General features: G+C 36.2%; 1 protein-coding gene across 1 annotated transcript; it reads left to right on the top strand.

The window, feature by feature from the left end:
* Positions 1 to 18698: 18698 nt before the first annotated feature.
* On the top strand, positions 18699 to 19368 carry LOC107809255 (ubiquitin-conjugating enzyme E2 7-like). Its single transcript, XM_016633850.2, has one exon. The coding sequence runs from the start codon at positions 18718 to 18720 to the stop codon at positions 19216 to 19218; it is 501 nt and encodes a 166-aa protein (XP_016489336.2). The 5' UTR covers positions 18699 to 18717; the 3' UTR covers positions 19219 to 19368.
* Positions 19369 to 21250: the final 1882 nt, after the last annotated feature.

Here is a 21250-nt window from a genome sequence, read left to right as displayed (position 1 = left end):
AGACTAGCAGACTCTTTTTATAAGAACCAGTTTTTAATTTTCAAAGAGAAATCACCTAAAGGTGGCTATTTTGTAACATTGACCAGAACGGTCATTTTTGCAATAGTGGCCCCTTCTTACTTTTGAATAAAGTTTTGAGGCTGAAGTAAGGAACTTTTTTGGGAAAAGTGATGATTTATTGACAGACATGTCCGTTCTATGCAAAAATAGCCATTCGACAATGTAAGTGTTCTAAGGCTATTCCAGCAAAAATGGCGCAAGATTTAATCGAAGTTGGGTCGACTATATTTTTTGACCAATGGACATACCTTATTTATTCGGTTGGAAAAAATTGGGGTCGGTACCGATGAGGTTACCTACATATCTCACATCCGGTGAGAATCAGACCCACATAGTTCAGTCAGTTTTGACATAATTGGAAAAATATGATATTGACTCCCTTTTATTTTTTGAAATACATTTTCTTTTCCTTTTTTTTTTCAAAATATTTGGCAGAGTTTCGAGGCATTTTCAAATACCTGGGTTTTCAAAACAAGGTGAATTCTCTATCCTACCTCACTCTTGATTTTTCTATTATTTTTCCTTCCTTAGCCGGCCAACATGCAAGCCGAAGCAAATAAATGTACAAATAGCACGTAAGATGCATCAAGATGGCCTTTTATTTCGGGTACACCTATCCTAGACGGACCCAACCCCTGTGTTGAGTCCCCAAAGTCAAATGCACATGATGCAAACAAGCGTTCCTACTAGGGATCCTGCATGAGGTTTTGTTATTCTAGGTTTAAACTTGGGGATGTGTTCTAGACCTGGCTTACCCAAGCGGATAACTTGAGCCGAGGTGGGAGCGTTGTACCGGGAGCATGATAAGTCTACCCGGCCTAGTGGCTGATCTATCCTTGTTCTATTTGGTACGGCCTCTAACAGAAGAGCGGGCCACACGAACATTTGCACCATTTTTAGAAGACTCAAAAGGGAGGCGTAAGAAGACAGTTTAATACAGTTCAAATAATATCAAATCAGTAAATAAGCGGTAATTAGTACATTAGGCCACAAAATACAGTAATATCAACAATTAATATAGCCAAGTAAAAATCACATTAACAAGCTCGAATTCTTGAACCCTGAACTAGAGATTCTGGGTTCGGTTATCCCCAGCAGAGTCGTTAGAGCTGTCACACCTCCTTTTTTCTGAGGGGATAGGGAATTTTTCCAATTTAAGTGACATTAATCGAAATAGGATTATTTATTTATTCAGAGTAAACACTTGGAATAATTTATGGTGTCCCAAGTCACCAGTTCTTTTTAAGTCCCAAATCGAGGAAAATTTGACTTCGTTTAAAGTCTGTGAAACTAGAAAAACTAGGTAAGGAATTTTGTTAACCCGAGAGAAGATGTTAGGCATTCTCGGGTTTCGTGGTTTTAGCATGGTCGCTTAGCAATTTGTACTTGGCTTATTTTGTCTAATTACTCATTTTAGGACCTATGTTTGTTTTACCTTTTACCGCTATTAATCTGTGACGACCCGACCAGTCGTCTCATGAATTAGCGCTCCATTTTCCCCATTTCTGCTTTTTTATGCTTTGTTTATCCGTGTATGTGGTATCGGGTTGGTTGGATCAAATCCGGAATGATTTTGGTAAGGTTTGAGACACTTAGTCTCTTTTAAGAAAGCTTAAGTTGGAAAAGTCAACCAGATGTTGACTTATGTGTTAGAGGGCTCGGATGTGAGTTCCGATAGTTTGGTTAGCTTCAAGAGGTGATTTGTGACTTAGGAGCGTGATTGGAAGGAATTTTGGAGGTTCGTAGTAAATTTAGACTTGAATTGGCGAAGTTGATATTTTGGCGATTTCCGGTTGGTAGGCGAGATTTTGATATAGGGGTCGGAATGGAATTCCGAGAGTTGCAGTAGTTCCGTTGTGTGATTTGGATGTGTGTGCAAAATTCAGGTCATTCGGACGTGGCTTGGTTGGGTTTTTGATCAAAAGCGTAATTTGGAAGATTTTAGGAAATTTGGCTTGAATCCAATGAGTTTTGGTTGATTTGATGTTGTTTGAGGTGTTTTGATGATTGGAATAAGTTTGAATAAGGTATTGAGATATGTTTGTGCTTTTGGTTGAAGTACTGGGGGCCTCAGGATGATTTCAGATGGTTGACGGAGAGGTTTGAGACTTGTGAAGTTGTAGAATCTCAGCTGCTTCTGGTATTTCCGCATCTGCAAATTGGGGACCGCAAATGCGACGCCGTACATGCGAAAGAGGAGCCGCAGAAGTGGATTTTGGAGGAATCATCAGGAACCGCAGATGCGGTAGTGTGACCGCACCTGCGAAGGCGCAGGTGCGGAGAGTTGACCGCAGATGCGGATTGGGCCATTTAAGTGAGGAACCGTAGAAGCGGTAATTTGGCCGCATATGCGGTACCGCAGAAGCTGCTATGGGATCGCAGGTGCGGAAATCCCTGGCCAGAAGGTATATATTTCTTTCTTCGCGAATTTTTGCAAAATACTCCATTTTTTGAAGACGGGAAAGAGGCTAAGGCATAGGATTTCGAGAGGAATCAAAGGATATCAGTTGGGTAAGTTCCCTAAGCTTAATTACTTGGGTTTAAGATCACTTTTCCATTGTTTAATCATGGTTTTAGTGGAGATTAAGGAAGAAAATTGGGGATTAGGGCTTGAGATTAAGAAACGTTTAAATGGGGATTTGAGGGGTCATTTGGACTCCGATTTCAGTGTTCTTGATATGTATAGACTCGTGGAAGGATAAGGATTCCATTGATGTAAAAATTATCGAATTCCGAGATGTAGTCTCGGGGGTCGGGTTTTGGTAATTTCGAGATTTGTGTCGTATGTTGATTATTTTCGCTTGGGCTTCGTTCCCTTAGCATATTTTGACGTCCTTGTTCTGATATTGGATAGATTCGACGCGAGTGGAGGCCGATTCGAGGGGCAAAGGCGTCGCGAGCTAGAGATTTGACCGGTTCGAGGTGAGTAATGATTGTAAATGATGTTCTGAGGGTTTGAAACCCCGGATTGCACATCGTAGTGTTATATTGAGGTGAGGCACACGCTTGATGACGAGCGTGGGGTCGTGCACTTTTGGGGATTGTTACTTGGTCCATCCCGATTGATGATTTTACCGCGTATTTGACTGAAATCTATTTGTCATCATCATTAGTTGGGCTGAATGTCATATTTGGTCCTTGTGCCAACTATTTGAACCTTCGAGGATTTTTACTGATATTTCCTCACTATTTTGACTTTATACTTGAATTCAGTCATGTTATATTTCACTGTTTTCGTACTCAGCCATGTTTTACTTTGTTTTAACACTTAAATGATATTTTAGGCTGAGAAACATGTTTTACTACTACCTGAGTGGCTTGTGAGGATTTTGATTGAGTAAGGCTGAGGGCCTATGTTGTGAGGAAATATTTGATACTGATTATCAGGCCGAGTTCCTGAGATATGTATGCCACGAGGTGGCTTGATTGATATGAGGTTGAGGGCCTAGTGATGATGCCACGAGGTGGCTTGATATTGTGCTTGGGCCGTAAGGGTCCCTTCCAGGAGTCTGTACACCCCCAGTGAGCGCGGGTACCCATTGTGATGTGAGTTTGAGCTCGAGGGGCTGGTATTGTGATCTGAGATTTGAGCCCGAGGGGCTAGTACTATTCTGAGATGTTGCCCGAGGGGCGGATTTGTTGATACTGTGCCCAAGGGGCGAGCCTTTATGTGTTTATTTTTCATAATTGACTGTCAATTACCTGCTTAAGTATTGAAAAAGGCTTTTCATGAAAACACATTTGACTTAAAGGATTTTACCTATCTTTAACTGATTCTCTGATTTTAAATGGTTTTTACTGCTTCATTATAGAATGCTTTGTGCCTTACATGATTTCTTGCTTTCCGACTTTATTTACATTTGTTACTCACTGAGTTCAAGTACTCACTTTACTCCCTTCACCTCTGTGTACAGATTCAGGCGTTGTGGATCCTACTAGCGAGTTGAGAGCTCCCGGCAGATATTGGAGTCCACGAGGTAGATGCTTGGCGTCTGCAGTCCCGTGTTTCTCCCTCTTTATCATTTCCATCTCTCATCAGACTTTTGTAATAGTTTGTGGATTTTTCAGACTTGTGTTAGGTTTTATAGATGCACATGACTGTGACACCCCGTATCGGGCTCTGTTAGGTTGTTCTTCCACATATTTATGACATTACCTGCTACATTGAATTATTTTATCATGTTTCGACTGTTTCTTAATGCTTAAACTGTTAATAATTGGTAAAAGAAAAAGTGTCGGCTGGCCTTGTCTTCACGAGAGGCGCCATCACGACCGTGTCCGGGTTTGGGTCGTGACATAATCACTTGATAATCCATATTTAAAGTAATAACTTAAGATGAGTTACGCGTACGTATACTCAATTCCTAACACTTAGTTTATTTAAGAAAAAGGGTTGGTCAAAGTTGCGCGAACACATACTTTGAATTTATTCAAAAAAATCGCAATTACGATAGTAATTTAAAAACCGCGCCTAAAGCAATTTCTACGAATATATGATTAAGGAATTTTATTTACTAAATGTTTGACCATAGTCATACGAACGTATACCTTGGTTTATCTTGGACATCACAGCTTTGTCATGCATGCGTGTACATAATTGTAATAGTTAGTCCAATTTAAGTGTACCTAAAATTATGATTATGTCTCTAAGCTAAGTATTCTACATCATGTAACTAGGTGTAAAGGTTTAATTGTGATGAGATATTTATTTGAATCAAATGGGGCAACTTATGTATTAACTGCCAAACAGGCCCATATTTAATGTTTGGGGCATGACAAGGACTGAGTCCAAATGAACTCTATCCCAAGACATATATTGTCTATTACTCAAACAGCTAATGAATTTAAATCTAAAGGAACTTGGGCACGATTGAGTCTAGATGAATCTGGCCCAAAACAATGTTATTAAGCATTCAATCAATTAAACATATTTAATTCAGGAAGATTTGGGCTTAGTAATTAGTTCAAGTGACTCTGGCCCAATATCTATTTGTGGACAAATAATAAAAAAAAGATTTGGGCCTGATGATAATGAGTCCAAGTGAACTCTAGCCCAATGCATATTTGTATGGAGGAGTTTGAGATAAAATTTTGTAATGACATTTGAGAAATTTTTACCTATATTTTGTTTATCTTTTAAAACAGAAGTAAAAAGGGCTTTTGAATCAAAAATTTTAAATTTGGATAATTTCTTACTGATTTGCCTAAGTTTTTATTCCTTATTAACTTATGTTGAAGTGCTAAGTTTTAAAAAAAACCATTTGTATTTGAAAATCTTAACGTGTAAAGGCCATTGATCAACTCATTTTATTTGGTACAAAATCAAAATACAATTCCATGAACCCAATTGGTTTTGGGCCTGAAAATGTATTATGGTTACTATTTAGCTTACTTGTAAAATTCAGTTTTTTCATGATTTTAAACTAACATCAATCAGAATTACTATATTTGATTATTTAACGACATAATAAAATTACTAATTAAACTAGCACATTGTATAAGAGGAATAGAGCTAAATTATTACATCTAACTAACATGGACAGTGATAAAAATTTGCCTATTACTACTCTAAAAAGTTTTTTAAAAGTGCCTTTTCTTGTTCTTGCTATTACATACAAACGTACAGATTTTATGAATACATGAACCTTAAACAGATTTTGTGATTTTTAGAACACTTCAAAGCAAATACCTTCACGATACATCAAAATTAACTTTACATTATTAAGAAAATACCTTGATAGCAGCAAGAAAACAAAGCAAAGAGAAAAAATATGCCTCTGAAAAACTTGAGTAAAAGCAACATCAAGAAAATCCAAACAGGAAACCAAAATAGCTTCAAGTTCAAACCTAGAAATCCCACAAAAAATAGTATGAAGCCAGTATGAGTTCTTTACTAAAAGTGAAAGAAAGAGACTTCAAAAGTAGTGCAGAATCAGTGTATTTTTAGGAAATTTTCTGTGTTTTTTAGTTTGTGTCTTAATGTGTAGCTATTTCAGTGTATAGGTCTAGCTCTGTTCAGATCTATAAAAAATGTGTGTATAATGAATAAAAGGGTCAATGTTTATATAGAGCGAGGGAGTAAAAAGGGATAAGAATTAGGGTAAAAAAGAATCTGCCAGAATTCTCTAAAAATCAGGGAAAAGGCATTTTTTTGACAGAAATGGACAACTGTTCAATTTCTAATACCTTCCTTATCTCAGAAAATGGACAAGTGACGTATTTCTGGATATTTTTGGATCTTATCCCTATTTTCCTACTCAGCATTGGGACAATTGTCCATATTCTAGAAGTTTCTAGTATTTTAGAAGAATTTTCAGAATCAGGTTTCCAAAATTGACCCTTAAGGGTCTTGGAATTACCTCAGAACCAGATTGGTTCTGGACCTGAGTCAAGTGACTCTTGGCCTGAAGAGCTTGGGCTCTTAAATTTTTTAACAAAGCTAAGGCCACTTTACCCAGGCCCAATTTATGAGCCAAACAGAATGGGCCAACTCAAATGAGGCCCAATTCTCAAACAATAACTAAATAAAGAAAATAGTAAATGTTAATCAAAACAAAAATAAATGCAAAATTAATGAAGATAACACATATAATGATACTAAAAATAGACAGAAAGCAAAAAAGAAAAAATAAATTAATTTAACACTGTTTTTTACTTTATCTTAATTAAATCTATTTTAATTAATTAGTTAATATAAACGAAATAACAAATAAAATACATAATGATGTAAAAATTAACAAAATACATCTAAGCCCTGATTTTATTTATTAATTAAGTCCGTTTAATTAATTAATTAATTAATTTGAATAGAATATAACTGACAACAATAATTAATAATAAGAAAAAATTAAAAACAAAACAGAAGAAAAAAAGGCAGGAAAAGAAATTAAAGCTAAAGAACCCTTTAACAGATCTAGTTGCTAAAAACCCTCACGTCAAGAAACTCTCTCAGAATCTAAGATCCCGAGTGAGAAATCTTGTCGCGAGGATTATTATACAAACTAGGTTAAGTTTTTTCTTAGAAACATATCAGATCTAGCTACTAAAAACATTCTTGCCAAGACACCCACCTGGAATCTGAGATCCTTGGTGGGAGATATTGGCAGGAGGATCTTTAAACGAACTAGAAAAATTGAAAGGGGGCGGATCTAGGGTTTCTGGATTTTTAGATTTAAGATCTAGGGATTTTGGTGGGGTTTTGGGGATTTTGTTGTTAGGGTGAGGTTCAGGGAGGTGAGGAGAGTGTATGGTATAAGCTTGAGGGATTTTGGAGGTCCACCGTCGCCGTAGGCGATTTCCAGTGGGCGGCGTTAGGGTTTAAGCCGTTTTTTACGTGCAGATTTGTTGGTTTTTTGTGGGTTTTAGATGTGAGCATTTGTGAGATGGGGTTTAGGAGGAGTATGGGGTTTAGTCTTTGCCGCCGCCTTAGGCGATTTCCGGCGACAGCGTGGGGAAGAATTTTAGGGCGGCTAGGGTTTGTTGGTGGTTTAAGGTGGAGGAAGATGGGGTGGCTAGGGATTTGGGGCGGCTAGGGTTTGGACAATTGAGACAGAGATGTGAGAGAGTGGGAGAGTTTGGAAATGAGGGGGGTGAAGGGTTTAGGAAATTTTTATAATTAGGTTGAGGGGAATTCCGGGCCGTTAGGTCATTCGAAGATCAACGACCTGGATTGATTGTCGCCTAAACGGCGCCGTTTGGTCTTTAGAGGGGGCGGACCGGTTCAAAGGGGGTTGGGCTTGGATATTTGGGCTGATGTTTGAGGCTTGGGCTAGTTTAAATTGGCCCAATTCAGCCAAGACTCCCTTTTCTTTACTTTTAAAAATTAATTAATTTAAATAAACTCTAAATTAAGTACTAAATTATCTTAATTTTTAAAATTTAACTAATTATCTTTTTGTGTTATTTACATAATTAGTCAATCTTAAATTTAATAAGGAAAAATTACTAATTTAATACTAAAACTAAAAAAATGTCAAAACCAAATAATTTTTGTGATTTTCTTTTAATGAAGTAATTAAATTATGTAATTAGGCATTACATTAAATCAAAAACCTAATAATGCAATATGATGAAGGTTGAAATATGTTTTGTTAGTTGTTCAGAACTTTAAAAATAAAAAAATAAAAAAAGATGCAACTAAAATGCAAATAATTCCAAATAAATGCCAAAATATCCTTAAAAAAATGTAACAATAAATAGGGCTAATTTATTTATTAATTTTATAGGAATATTTAATAGGGTAAAAATTACATGCTCACAGTGTGCAAGTACTGTAATGAGAATAAAATCATAGCGTATGGCGTGAGTTTTGGTTCCATTTAGAACTCTGTCAAGAAGCTGGATGATAAATCTAGGCCAATTGATTTGCCTTCCATTATCCAAATATTCCATAAGGACCAGGTCCATGAATGTGGCAATGTGCCTCCTTTCCTGCATAGGCAACACAACTTTGTTAACAAATTCGAACACCACTTTGTAGGGTGGCTTCATGTCACTTTTGTAAATAGCCTTGAGCTCAAGCTCCTCTTCATTATCACCAAACTTCCTAGTAATGGCAAGGCCAGTAGGTAGATTCTCTAGCCTTGGCCATTTAAGCTTCTTATAACCATTGTACCCTTTCAGAAGGTACACCTAAGATCTTTCCCAGTTCTTTATCATCAAACCTCACTGTCACCCCCTTGACCACATGGTGACCCTACCATCTTTTATCTCATAATTCGCCATGAACTCCACAATCTCAGTTCTGGCCAGCTTTCCATCCATCTGAAGGATCATGCCCTTCTAACCTTGCAACTGTAACTTCTCCAGCAGCATTAACATCCCTTCCTCCTTCAAGTCTCTGAGGAGTCTACCTTTCAAGATGGTTCTCTTCCCAAACTTAACTATTTTGTCTTTCTTAGCATCAGATTCTTCTTCTTATTCTCCACTCCATTCTTCTTCCTCCACTATTTTCTCTTTTCTTGATTTCAATGCAGACCTGGTTCTTTTAGCCAAAGTAGATTGCTCAGCAGACTTTGTTTCTGAAACAAACTTCTTTGTGGAAGTCTTGACTTTCTTAGCCTTTATTCTTATGTCTCCTCTTCATCCCGAAGGACCAGGTCCATCTCATCAATTTCAACTGCCTCAACAGACTCAACCACCTTCTTATTTCCCTTAGCAGCTTCTTTCTTCTTACTTTCTTCTAAGGCCTTTTTCCAGCTCAGCCTCACTTTGCTTCTTTTGACTCCTTGTAGCTCTTCCTCTTGTAGGAGGAGTCTCTACAGGGATAGACGAAACAACCTTTCTTTTCTTGTTTGCCCTAGCAGTACCATGGACTTTACTCCTAAACTCCTTTTCCTTTTAGGATTGTAACTGTCAGATACCTTTCTCAGTAGGTCTGCGAGGGTTTCTTGCTCAGATGGAATAGGTTCTGGAGCATCTTTCCCTAATCGAACCAATGCCTCAACAGTTTCTCCAGACCCACTTCCCCCTTTTTCTCTCACACTCTCTTCTTCTCCAGCAGATTCCTCACTCCAAACTACCATATCACCTTATTCTTTAGTTAAATCAATAGGAGTGGTGAAGATTCAACCACTCTTTTTCCCATTCCCCTCACAACACTTCGAGCACCCTCACTCTCATTTTCTTTTCTATTTTCATTTTTACCATCAATTTTCCCAGACTCAATTGTTTCAGCACCAGCCACAGTTCCTACCAGAACAAACCTAGTTTCCAGATTTGTAGCAACCTCAGAAATGATTTCAAGAGTAACTTTATGGCCAGATGTTACCTACTCTATCTTAGAAGGAACAGTTTCTTCCCCCTCAGTAGCATACTTGAATGATTCATCAGATTTCTGGGGTTCTTCTTCCCAACTCGGTTTCAATTTTTTTATTTATTTTCTTGATTTGCTCACCACCAAAAACAACCTTACGAGCCATTATATTTACCATTCCTTTCTTAGAGATGAGAGTGGTTGAAGGTGTAGTAGATGGTGTGGGTGTGATTTCCGTAATGAAGGATTCTTATAGGGGTTAGCCATTTCCGTGCATAGGTATGAGAAAAGATGAGGTTGAGTGTGTTTGGAAGATGAGAAAAGATAGAGAGAATTTTGACGGCTCGAGAATTAGAAGTGAAGAAACACTAAGGCCTAATCAATTTAAGAAGGGGGTATTTAATTTGGTAATGACAGCCTTTTTCAAAAGTCTAATCAAACTGAAATTCAGTTTGAAAAGACGTTGAAGGGTGTCCCTAGAATCTAGGCACTTAATGAGGATTTGGACTCTTTTTGAACGAAACTAGTTCATTTCATAATGGATAAGTTCAAAAGGATTTGGGATTAAATGGGACTCTCCTATTAATCATGACCCAAATATAATTATTTCGAAATATGCAGAGTAGAGAATACGTACCAAGTAATCTTGATGAACCAGGTTCTTCACTAAGAAATCTCTTGTGTAAGTCTGAATTTTCCAAGAAAAAATAGATAATATCATTAGAGATTAATGAGTTATTTTAGCACATGGCATAAGAGTATACTGATGAAAGTATGAGACTGAGCAAAATCTAATCTAATTTTGTACAAAAATTCACAATTTTCTAACCAAATTTTTGAGTTAGAACTGGTTCCTTTTAGATGATCTTAATCATCCCTTATTCTAATCTGTTCCTTTCAAAGTGATCTCCACTTAGAGCTTTTGTGAAGATGTCAGCTATTTGCTTGTCAGTAGTACAAAATTCCACAGTAATCCAACCCTTCTCATAGTTGTCCCTCAAAAAATGATGCCTAACATCTATGTGCTTAGTTCTCTTATGATGAACCGGGTTCTTGGTCATACTAATTGCACTAATGCTATCACAGAATATGGGGATACAACCTACATAAATTCCAAAATCCATTAATTGATATTTGATCCATAACAACTGAGCACAACATGAGGCAGCATCAATATACTCAGCTTCAGCAATAGATAATGCCACAGAATTTTGCTTTTAGTAGCCCAAGACACAAGACATGAGCCAAGAAAGTGTGTCATACCTGAGGTTCTCTTTCTATCCACAAGAAAACACACATAATCAGCATTAGCATATCCCACTAGGTTGAAATTATTACCTTTTGGATACCATAGACAAGGTTAGTGGTGCCTTTTAGGTATCTCAAGATTCTCTTGACAGCAGTCAAATGAGACTCCTTTGGATTTGACTGAAATCGAGCACAAAGGCCTACATTGAAAATAATGCCAGGTCTGCTGGCAGTGAGATATAATAAAGAACCAATCATTCCCCTATACAACTTCTGATCAACAGATGAACCAAGTTCATCTATATCCAATTTTGTGGTTGTTGCTATAGAAGTATCAATTTCTTTGGAATCTTCCATTTTAAATCTTTTAAGCAACTCTTTTCACATAATTCTTGTCACGACCCAAAATCTAACTAGTCGTGATGGCACCTAACCCATCCCGCTAGGTAAGCCAACTCATCAAGTTCAATACAATATAACTTACTGAGGAAAAATAAATGATCTCTTATATACCTCCCCAGGACTGGTAGTACAAATCATGAGCTTCTATGAGTAGAATTTACAAAAATGATATGAAATAAATATATCTTCTGTTTGAAAAGTACATAAACAGAGTTTAATGAATCTAAGGCTACCATGAACAAGAGGCATCTACAATAGGGATGCCAGAACATCTTCCAAGTAAGCTCTCATCGAACACGGCGGCATCGACATCCGAAATCTGCACGCAATGTGCAGGAAGTATAGTATGAGTACAACCGACCCCATGTACTCAATAAGTAACAAACCTAAACTCAGGTTGAAAGTAGTGACGAGCTTGTAGCAAGGTTAGAGTCCACACCAATATCCAGTAACATCTCATAACAATATAATTAAAGCATCACAAGGAATAACTCAATAATAAAATGCTCAGCTCGTTCACAGTTCCAAAAAAAATTCTTTTCAAGTATAATAGTAAAACTCAATTCTTTTCACTGAAATCACCAAAATATGAGTAAGTCTTAAAAACTATGATCCTTCCCATAAAACTTTCTTTCAAAATAGGAGATTTTATTTTTCAAATGGCATGAGGAAAGTACATCTCTATGCCTATATTTCAATGTGCATGACAATGCAATGCAAAATAGTGACAAAACCATATGCATACTCTCAGAGTATCAATTCATTCAGTCCTACCTGTCACTCAATCTTCTCAGTCACTCAGTCCTCCCAGTCACTCAATCTTCACAATCACTCATACCTCACAATCACTCAATCCTGCCAAGTCACTCGGCACTCGCACTCAGTAGGTACCTGTGCTCACTGGGGATGTGCAGACTCCGAAGAGACTCCTTCAGCCCAAGCACTATAACAAGCCATCTCGTGGCATAAATCAATCGGGCCCTCGGCCTCACTCAATCATAAATCAGTAATAACATGCTGCGGCGTGCAACCCAATCCCATAATCATCCTCACAATTAGGCCCCCAGCCTCACTCAGTCATCAATCTCTCCAGTCTCTCAGGCTCAAAATGTCATGAAAATCAGTCCAAAAATGATGATATAATGTATCAATAATAACAACTGAGACTGAGATATTATATGAATAAATGATTATGACTGAGTATGAAATATCAATGAAATCAGTGAGATGACAGCAAGAAACGACCACTATGGGTCCCAATAATATAAGCATAAAGCCTAAACATGATATCTAGCATGATGTACAGCTCAATTTACTTATTACATGGTGAAAACACATATATCAACAAAGTAGGACCACTACATAGTGTCCTGGAAATAACAGAGTCACTATTCACAGGGTGCACGCCCATACGCTCGTCACCTAGCATGTGCGTCACCTCAACATCAATCACATAACACATAATCCAGGGTTTCATACCCTTAGCACTAAGATTTAAAGAGTTACTTATCTCAAACTGTGAAGTTCTTTACTCCGCTATACCCTTGCCTCGCAATTGGGCATCCGAACGCCTTGAATCTAGCCACAATTAATGTGATTCAGTCAATAGAAATTGTAGGAATTAATTCGATATGAAAATACTAATTTTCCCAAAAAATTCGAAATTACACCCAAAAATCACCAGTGGGCCCCACATGTCGAAACTCGACAAAAGTTACGAATATGAACGCTTATCCGACCACAAGTCCAAGCATATAAATTTTACCAAATTCCGACATCAATTCGACCTCCGAATCCTCAAATCAAATTTTTAAATCCCTAGGCCCGATCCTTCGGATTTTACCTCAAAAACAAGTAATCTAGTCGGGATATTCAATGATAGTCCCATATTATTGAGTAACAATGACTATAAATGACTTATTCCACGTTTTTCCATGAATTCTTGCCCAACAATCACCCAAAAACGAAATTGAAGACTAGGGTATAGAACCTTACCTCTTTGATGAAGAACTTGAAGGATTTCTTGTTGGATTTCATGGTTTGGACAAGATTTTTGATGAATAAGGCACTTGAGCTTCTTCCTCTCTCTAGAAATGCTCTTCCCTCTCTCTAAAAGCACCAGAAAATCCCAAAATAACAAACCCCAAACGAGTTAAATGAAATGGGATTCGGGTCTTAAAAACCCGTTTTTGTATTGCCGCGGTGCATGGGCCGGCTGTGCAAAATGTTTCTGTAAATAAAATTTTGGATCATTCTGGAATTCCCTACAGGCGTGGCGCGCCGCGCGCCGCATGGGGCAGCACGGTAGTACAATTTTTGCCAGCGTTTGGTAGTTTGGCCATAACTTCTTGTAGTAGTGTCCAAATGACGAACGGTTTGAAGCATATAAATTTTACCAAATTCCGACATCAATTCGACCTCCGAATCCTCAAATCAAATTTTTAAATCCCTAGGACCGATCCTTCGGACTTTACCTCAAAAACAAGTAATCTAGTCGGGATATTCAATGATAGTCCCATATTATTGAGTAACAATGACTACAAATGACTTATTCCAAGTTTTTCCATGAATTCTTGCCCAACAATCACCCAAAAACGAAATTGAAGACTAGGGTATAGAACCTTACCTCTTTGATGAAGAACTTGAAGGATTTCTTGTTGGATTTCATGGCTTGGACAAGATTTTTGATGAACAAGGCACTTGAGCTTCTTCCTCTCTCTAGAAATGCTCTTCCCTCTCTCTAAAAGCACCAGAAAATCCCAAAATAACAAACCCCAAACGAGTTAAATGAAATGGGATTCGGGTCTTAAAAACCCGTTTTTGTATTGCCGCGGTGCATGGGGCGGCTGTGCAAAATGTTTCTGTAAATAAAATTTTGGATCATTCTGGAATTCCCTACAGGCGTGGCGCGCCGCGCGCCGCATGGGGCAGCGCGGTAGTACAATTTTTGCCAGCGTTTGGTAGTTTGGCCATAACTTCTTGTAGTAGTGTCCAAATGACGAACGGTTTGAAGAGTTAGAAACTAGATTTGAAGATCTTTCATTTGATAGGTTGTTCATCACATAACTCCTTATATTCATTCAGATATTCTTGTCCAAAATTTGGTCTTGTGCGTGCTCATTCGAAACTTTCGTCTATAATGAAAATTTTCAACTTGGCTTGGACTTAGGCCTCTCCTTAGACCCCAAATCACTTATAATATTCCTCGTACACTTATTATCATATCTAATTAATATCCATCATATTACTAGTCCTCGTTCGCAAACAAAATAATATAATTAGCACGCCAACTTTCTTAATAACGCTTAAGTGCTTCAAAATGATGGATCATAGTTTCATTTGATTTTTGTTTAATTTGTAAGCCTAAAAAAATTAAGCTCACCCATCATATTCATTTCAAATTCATTCCCCATTAGTTTAGCAAATTTTTTTACTTAGCTTATCAGTAGTTGCTCCAAAGATTATATCATCAACATATATCTGAACTACCAAGAGATCTTTATATTTTTCTTTCAAGAATAAAGTATTATCAATTTTACCTCTCTTGTAGTCATGCTCAAGCAAGAATTTTGATAGTCTTTTATACCATGCTCTTGGAGCCTACTTGAGCAAATAAAATGCCTTGTCAAGCTTGTGCATATGATCAGGACATTCCTTGCTTTCAAAACTCGGAGGTTGCTTGACAAACACTTCTTCCTTTAGATAGCCATTAAGAAAGGCACTCTTGACATCCATTTTATGGAGAGTGAATTCCATGTAAGCATCAAAGACTATAAGGAGTCTAATTTCTTTCAATCTTACAACTCGTGCAAAAGTCTCATCATAGTCTATGTCCTCCGCTTGACTATATCCCTGAACCACCAATCTTGCCTTGTTTCTTGTAACTGTTCCATCTTTATCAAGTTTTTTATTTCTGAAGACCCATTTTGTGCCAATTACTGATCTATTCTTGTGTCTTGGAACCAGATGCCAAACTTGACTTCTCTCAAATTAGTTGAGTTCATCTTGCATTGCATTCACCCAGTCTGCATCCTGCAAAGCCTCAGCAATATTTTTAGTTTCAGTAAGATATAAAAAAGCATCAAAAGCAAAGAGATTCTTCAAAGAAGATCTGATTTTGATTCCAGATATTGGATCAGTAATTATGTTCTCAATGGGATGAGAACTTTGGTACTTGTAAGCTTTCACAACCAGCTGGTTTCCCCTAGATGTTCCTTCAGTGTTTTGTTGCCGAGGAACAGGTTCATGAACAGGTTCCCTCAAGGTTTGAGAATCAGTTCTTCTTTGTTCAGTTCCCCCTTTCAGGTTGACCTAGGTAGAAGAACATGTTCCATCACCTGTTCCTTCCTCTGGTGCAGCTTCAGTCTGGGCTGTGATTTCATTTGAGTTTCTTACCAGTCCAATTGTTTTATCTTCATGTTCCTGCCTCTCAGAAAGAATGTTAGTTTCATCAAAAACCACATGTACACTTTCTTTTACACACATAGTTCTTTTGTTATAGATCTTATAAGCTTTACTATGTGAAGAATATCCCAAGAATACTCCCTCATCACTTCTGGGATCAAACTTACCTAGGGAGTCTTTACCATTATTGTGCACAAAGCACTTGCATCCAAATATCCTAAGATGAGATATATTTGGCTTTCTTCCTATAAGTAACTTATAGGGAGTCTCCTCAACAAGAGGTCTAGTCATGCACCTATTTATGATGTAATATGCAGTGTTCACAGCTTCTGCCCAGAAACTATGGGGCAGTTTATTAGAAAGAAGCATAGTCCTAACCATTTCTTCAAATGTCCTATTCTTTCTTTTAACTACTCTATTTTGTTGTGGAGTCCTAGGAGCAGAAAAATTATGATCTATGTCATGCTCATCACAAAATTCAACAAATTTAGCATTTTCAAATTTAGTACCATGATAAGACCTAATTGATTCAAGTTGATTACCTAGTTGTTTTTGAGTTTTTCTAACAAAAGAAGTGAAGATGTCAAATGCTTCATCTTTAGATGTTAGAAACAGCGTTCAGGTAAACCTAGAGTAATCATCAACAAGCACCATAACATATCTCTTACTACATTTGCTCAATGTTCTCATTGGTCCACAAAGATCCATATGGACCAGTTCCATCGTTCTGGTGGTACTTACCATTTTCTTGCTTGAAAGAGGATCTTACCTGCGATAATTAAAAGTCATTTCAATAGTAAGTTTGACTCTATTGCTCATATTCTAATTTTTTTAATCATATTTCAAAAAAAATCTCATCTCAAATTCAAATAAGTTTTATCCTTCTAGCTATTTTTAAATTGGACCGATTTTTAAAAAATCATCTTATACTTTCAAACTTAAACTAACTGCACTCAATTCAAACATTAATTGTAGAAAACTATTTTTTCATTTGTTTGAAAACAATAAATCTAATTATTGTAATAATATTTTCATTATAATTTTATTTATTTATGTAATATTTAAAAAAATATAAAATGGAACAAAAATAATTATGTGGTTAGTGAATAACTATTAAAATATGAATTCTTATTTTGGAAAGCTTTCAGAATCTACTTACTATAAAAAAATATTATAAATGTTATATGAAGCAATAAAAGTTATGAAACAATAAAAGAAGCAGAAAAAATCATTTTTAGTGATTTTATCGTTCTTCCAAATAAAAGCCATTTTTACTGATTTTACCGTATTTTAAAAGAAAGTTACAATGATTTTTTACTTAGTTGTCCGATAAACTCCATTATCAAGGTAAAAAAATGAAACAAACCGATAAGATGATTTCTCAAGCTATTATAAAGGTGTATAAGATTCTCTCAGGCTTTTCCAAAAACCTTCCCACAGTTAAAAAGTTTTTTTTTTTAAATATTTAAACAGAGTTTTTTTTTTATTTTTTAAAACCAAACGTAAGTATATGTTTCTCTCCTTTTTTGACATAATAAATAAATAAAAATTGGATGCATAATTGGTTGGATTCGTCTGTATTGATGTTGACATCAACCTTCCTTTATAAGAAATTGATGGAAAATATAGTACTTTCTCCGTTCCGTTTTACTTATTAGTTTACAAAAAAAAAAATTGTTACAATATATTTGTTGTTTTAGAAAAGGAAAAAAAAGAGAATTAAATCTTTCTTTCCAAATTTACTTTAACTTTAATACATGTGTGGACAGGAGAAATTAATTTGATGAATGCAAGAATTAATAATAAATTAAAATAAGAACATAACAACTTGTTTGGATGGTTGTTACATATCGTTTCATAATGTATCGTATCGTATTGTATCGTATTGTACTGTATCGTTTGATGAATACAATGTTTGGATGGATTGTGTCGTTTTGTCGTCGTTTCATGGTATCATGCACCAGTAATATGATGAATAAACTTGCAATATTATAAAGAAAAATTATGAGATGGTATATAAAAAGGTAGGGTAAATAATAAAATAAAATATTTAAATAATAATAAAGGGTGAGATTGAGAGAAAAACACAAGGAAACGACGCGACCACACCAAATCGGTCGTTACATAAAGTGGCACATTTCATCGTCACTCAACGACGGATTTAACGATACGATACAACAAAATTTAAGTAACAATCAAAACAAACATTGTATTTAAAGTAACAATACGATACGATACAACTGGTAACAACCATCCAAACAAGTTGTAAGTAAGAATAATGTAATCAAATTATTTTCAATTAATGTTTTTAACTGGGTGTGCCACATGTTATACAGTCAGACCTCTCTATAACACCATATATTTTCTATAATGACACTTCGTTATAATGAGCAAGTTTTTTTTTGAACTAAATTTTTATATTTTATTACAATATATATTCACTACACCAAAATATTTAGACGATGTTATAAAGAAATTTGATTGTATTACAAAATAGAAAAATAAAAAGATTTTAACACTAGTTTAATTCCCATTTCCCACTCCTCTTTTCCTTCCCATTCCCCAAATGGAAAAAAAATTACTCATATTAGATTTTTTTTTTTACCATACGTTATGTAGGTGTAAGATTCCCATTCAACTAATAATTCTCCTTTTTTTCTACCTCTCATCTCCCAGTTATTTACGGACTTACTCTCACTCAAAAATAAATAAAAACAATATCTTTTTAAAAAAAATCCATCCTTATATATATAGCTCCCAAAAGAAGGACTCTTCTTCTCATATTCTCTACCTTTTCTTTTTCCCTTTCTAAGAATAATTGGTATTTCTTTTTCTCTGTCTTTGTAACAATGGCTTCACAAGCCGCTCTTCTCCTCCAAAAACAACTCAAAGACCTAAACCGGCATCCGGTCGACGGTTTCTCCGCCGGTTTAGTCGATGAAAACAACGTATTCAAGTGGAACATTACCATTATCGGTCCACCCGAAACCCTATTCGACGGCGGTTTTTTCAACGCTACCATGATTTTTCCTCCGGATTATCCAAATAACCCACCGGAAGTTAAATTCACGACCGAAATCTGGCATCCGAATGTCTATTCTGACGGTCGGGTTTGTATATCGATTCTACACCCGCCCGGTGATGATCCGAATTTTTATGAACTTGCTAGTGAACGTTGGACGCCGGTTCATACCGTTGAGAGTATTATGTTGAGTATTATATCGATGCTTTCGAGTCCGAACGATGAATCTCCGGCGAATGTTGATGCGGCTAAGGAATGGAGAGATAATAGAGATGAATTTGTGAAGAAAGTTAAACGTTGTGTTAGGAGATCACAAGAGATGTTGTGAGGTAACTTGTTTTGCAAGGAAAAGGAAAATAGAATAAAAAGGAAGAAAAATACTATTTTAAATTATTTTTTTGCTTTTGGTTTTGTTTGTTTTAGAAGTAGTATTATATTTTTGGTATTAAGATTATTTTAGAGAAAAAATTTAAACTTACGAGGTCATGAATTTATTTGGAGAAAGGTTTGATTCTCTTTTTTTTTTTTCCTAATTTTGTTGAAAATTTTGACAAATTTGGATGAATTATGGTTTCGTTTATTAGATAGATTAAATATTGTTGAAGTAAATTTTTATTTTAACCAGTTTAATGGTTATTTTTTAGTTTTACTTGGTCCTATTGTCATCTTGGTGCACAAGGTAATCCGCGTTCATGTAGAGTTCGAAGAAGAATTGCACCTGAAAAGGTGTGACGTAGACAGTCTAACCTAATGATATGAAAATAATTCTAGTGTAAAATTAAGTCTAACCTAATGATATGATAAATAATTCTAGTGTAAAATTAAGACAACTTCTACGTGATATTGTTCTAAAAGTACCATTAGATGGAAACGATCCCTTCTTATGTACATAGTGATAGTAGTTCGGGATCTTTACACAAACAGCATATACAATAATTATACACGGTTATATACATAAATATACATTAATTATACATATATTATATATTTTTCGACTATAAGCTATTGGGTGAATAGCTATTTACATTAATCCTTTTAGCTGTTCTTTCCTCTTGGAAACAGCCTCTCTACCCTTCGGGGTAGAGGTAAGGTCTGCGTACATATTACCCTCCCCAGACCCCACTTGTGGGATTATACTGGGTCGTTGTTGTTGTTGTTGTTCTTTCCTCCTTCTCATAGTTGTGTTTGTGTATGTGTGTAATTTGCCTTTTTTTGTGTGTGTGTGTGTTTGCATGGTTTTTTTTTGGTTTTACATATAGTGTTTGGTATCCCTACTGAAGCCCGATTAAATCCGAATTCGGACCGAAAAGTCTCACATTAAGCAATAAAGTGCATTTGAGTCTGTGTATGTACAACTATGGAGTTGGGACTCCATTGCCTCTGTCCATGTACAACTATGGACAAATTGGGACTATTGTTTCCTTCCATGTACAAGTGTGGTAAAAGATTGGGATACACCAGTCGCTCGCTATTTGGATAAGGTTGGGCAAAGAGTTTTTTAGCCTATTGAAAAGTGAAGCTTATAGGCTCAACCCAAATTAGCCTACCGATCCTTTAGGCTTTACTGAGGTTGGGTTGGGGTAAACCGTGGGCCAAAATTTTTAATTTAATGTTTTTAGTAATTAAACTTTTATATATACCAGGAAAAAATATTTACAATCAATACAGAACCATTACAAAGTTTACTATACTTCCCTCCCTCCCCTATACACTCTTTTTACTATCCTTCTCCTATTCTAACTATTACTTTAGCTAGTAGTCCAATCTACTTATAATTTTCTCTATTTTCCTGTTGCTTCGGCAATGCACTTCTTGTACAATGAGTTTGCTAAGTATCTCACAGTTCCTCGATTTGGCTTGAAATAGTCTTGCATTCCTTTCCTACCATACAAATATACACAGCCTGCTAGCACAATCTTGAACAGCTCTGCTTTTGTGCTTCTATTTCTCGCCTAGTGTTTTGCCCAAAGTAGTTCCCCAGACCAACCATAAATGTTTCTGTAGATACCTTGCCAGTTGAGCATCCTTTTCCATAGCTCAGCAGCATATTGACATTCAAAGAATAGATATTGTATGGATTCATTTGCATGTGAACATAAAGGACATATTTGATCATTATGAATACCCCATTTTAGCAATCTATCCTTTGTGTATATCCTGCTATTAGCCACCAATGTTAGCGTGAATACCCACCTAGGACATCCTGCATTGTTGCATACCAATTTCCTCCAGCTCATTTTGTTGAATTCTCCTCGCAGTTTATGGTGCATGTGTTTTTATAGAGCAAGTCTACATCTGCATTAGGCCTTCATAGGTGTATCTTACTTTCTCAAAGTTCTCTTTGGCTTTCAGTATCTTCC

Source organism: Nicotiana tabacum, chromosome 10, assembly GCF_000715075.1.
Source record: "Nicotiana tabacum cultivar K326 chromosome 10, ASM71507v2, whole genome shotgun sequence".
Lineage (NCBI taxonomy): Eukaryota > Viridiplantae > Streptophyta > Magnoliopsida > Solanales > Solanaceae > Nicotiana > Nicotiana tabacum.
Note: the sequence above shows the minus strand (reverse complement) of the source record. Positions and strands in the feature narration are given on the sequence as shown.

What these genes read in the sequence shown, in the direction of transcription:
- LOC107809255 (XM_016633850.2), top strand. Translation starts at nt 18,718, where the DNA reads ATGGCTTCACAAGCCGCTCTTCTCCTCCAAAAACAACTCAAAGACCTA.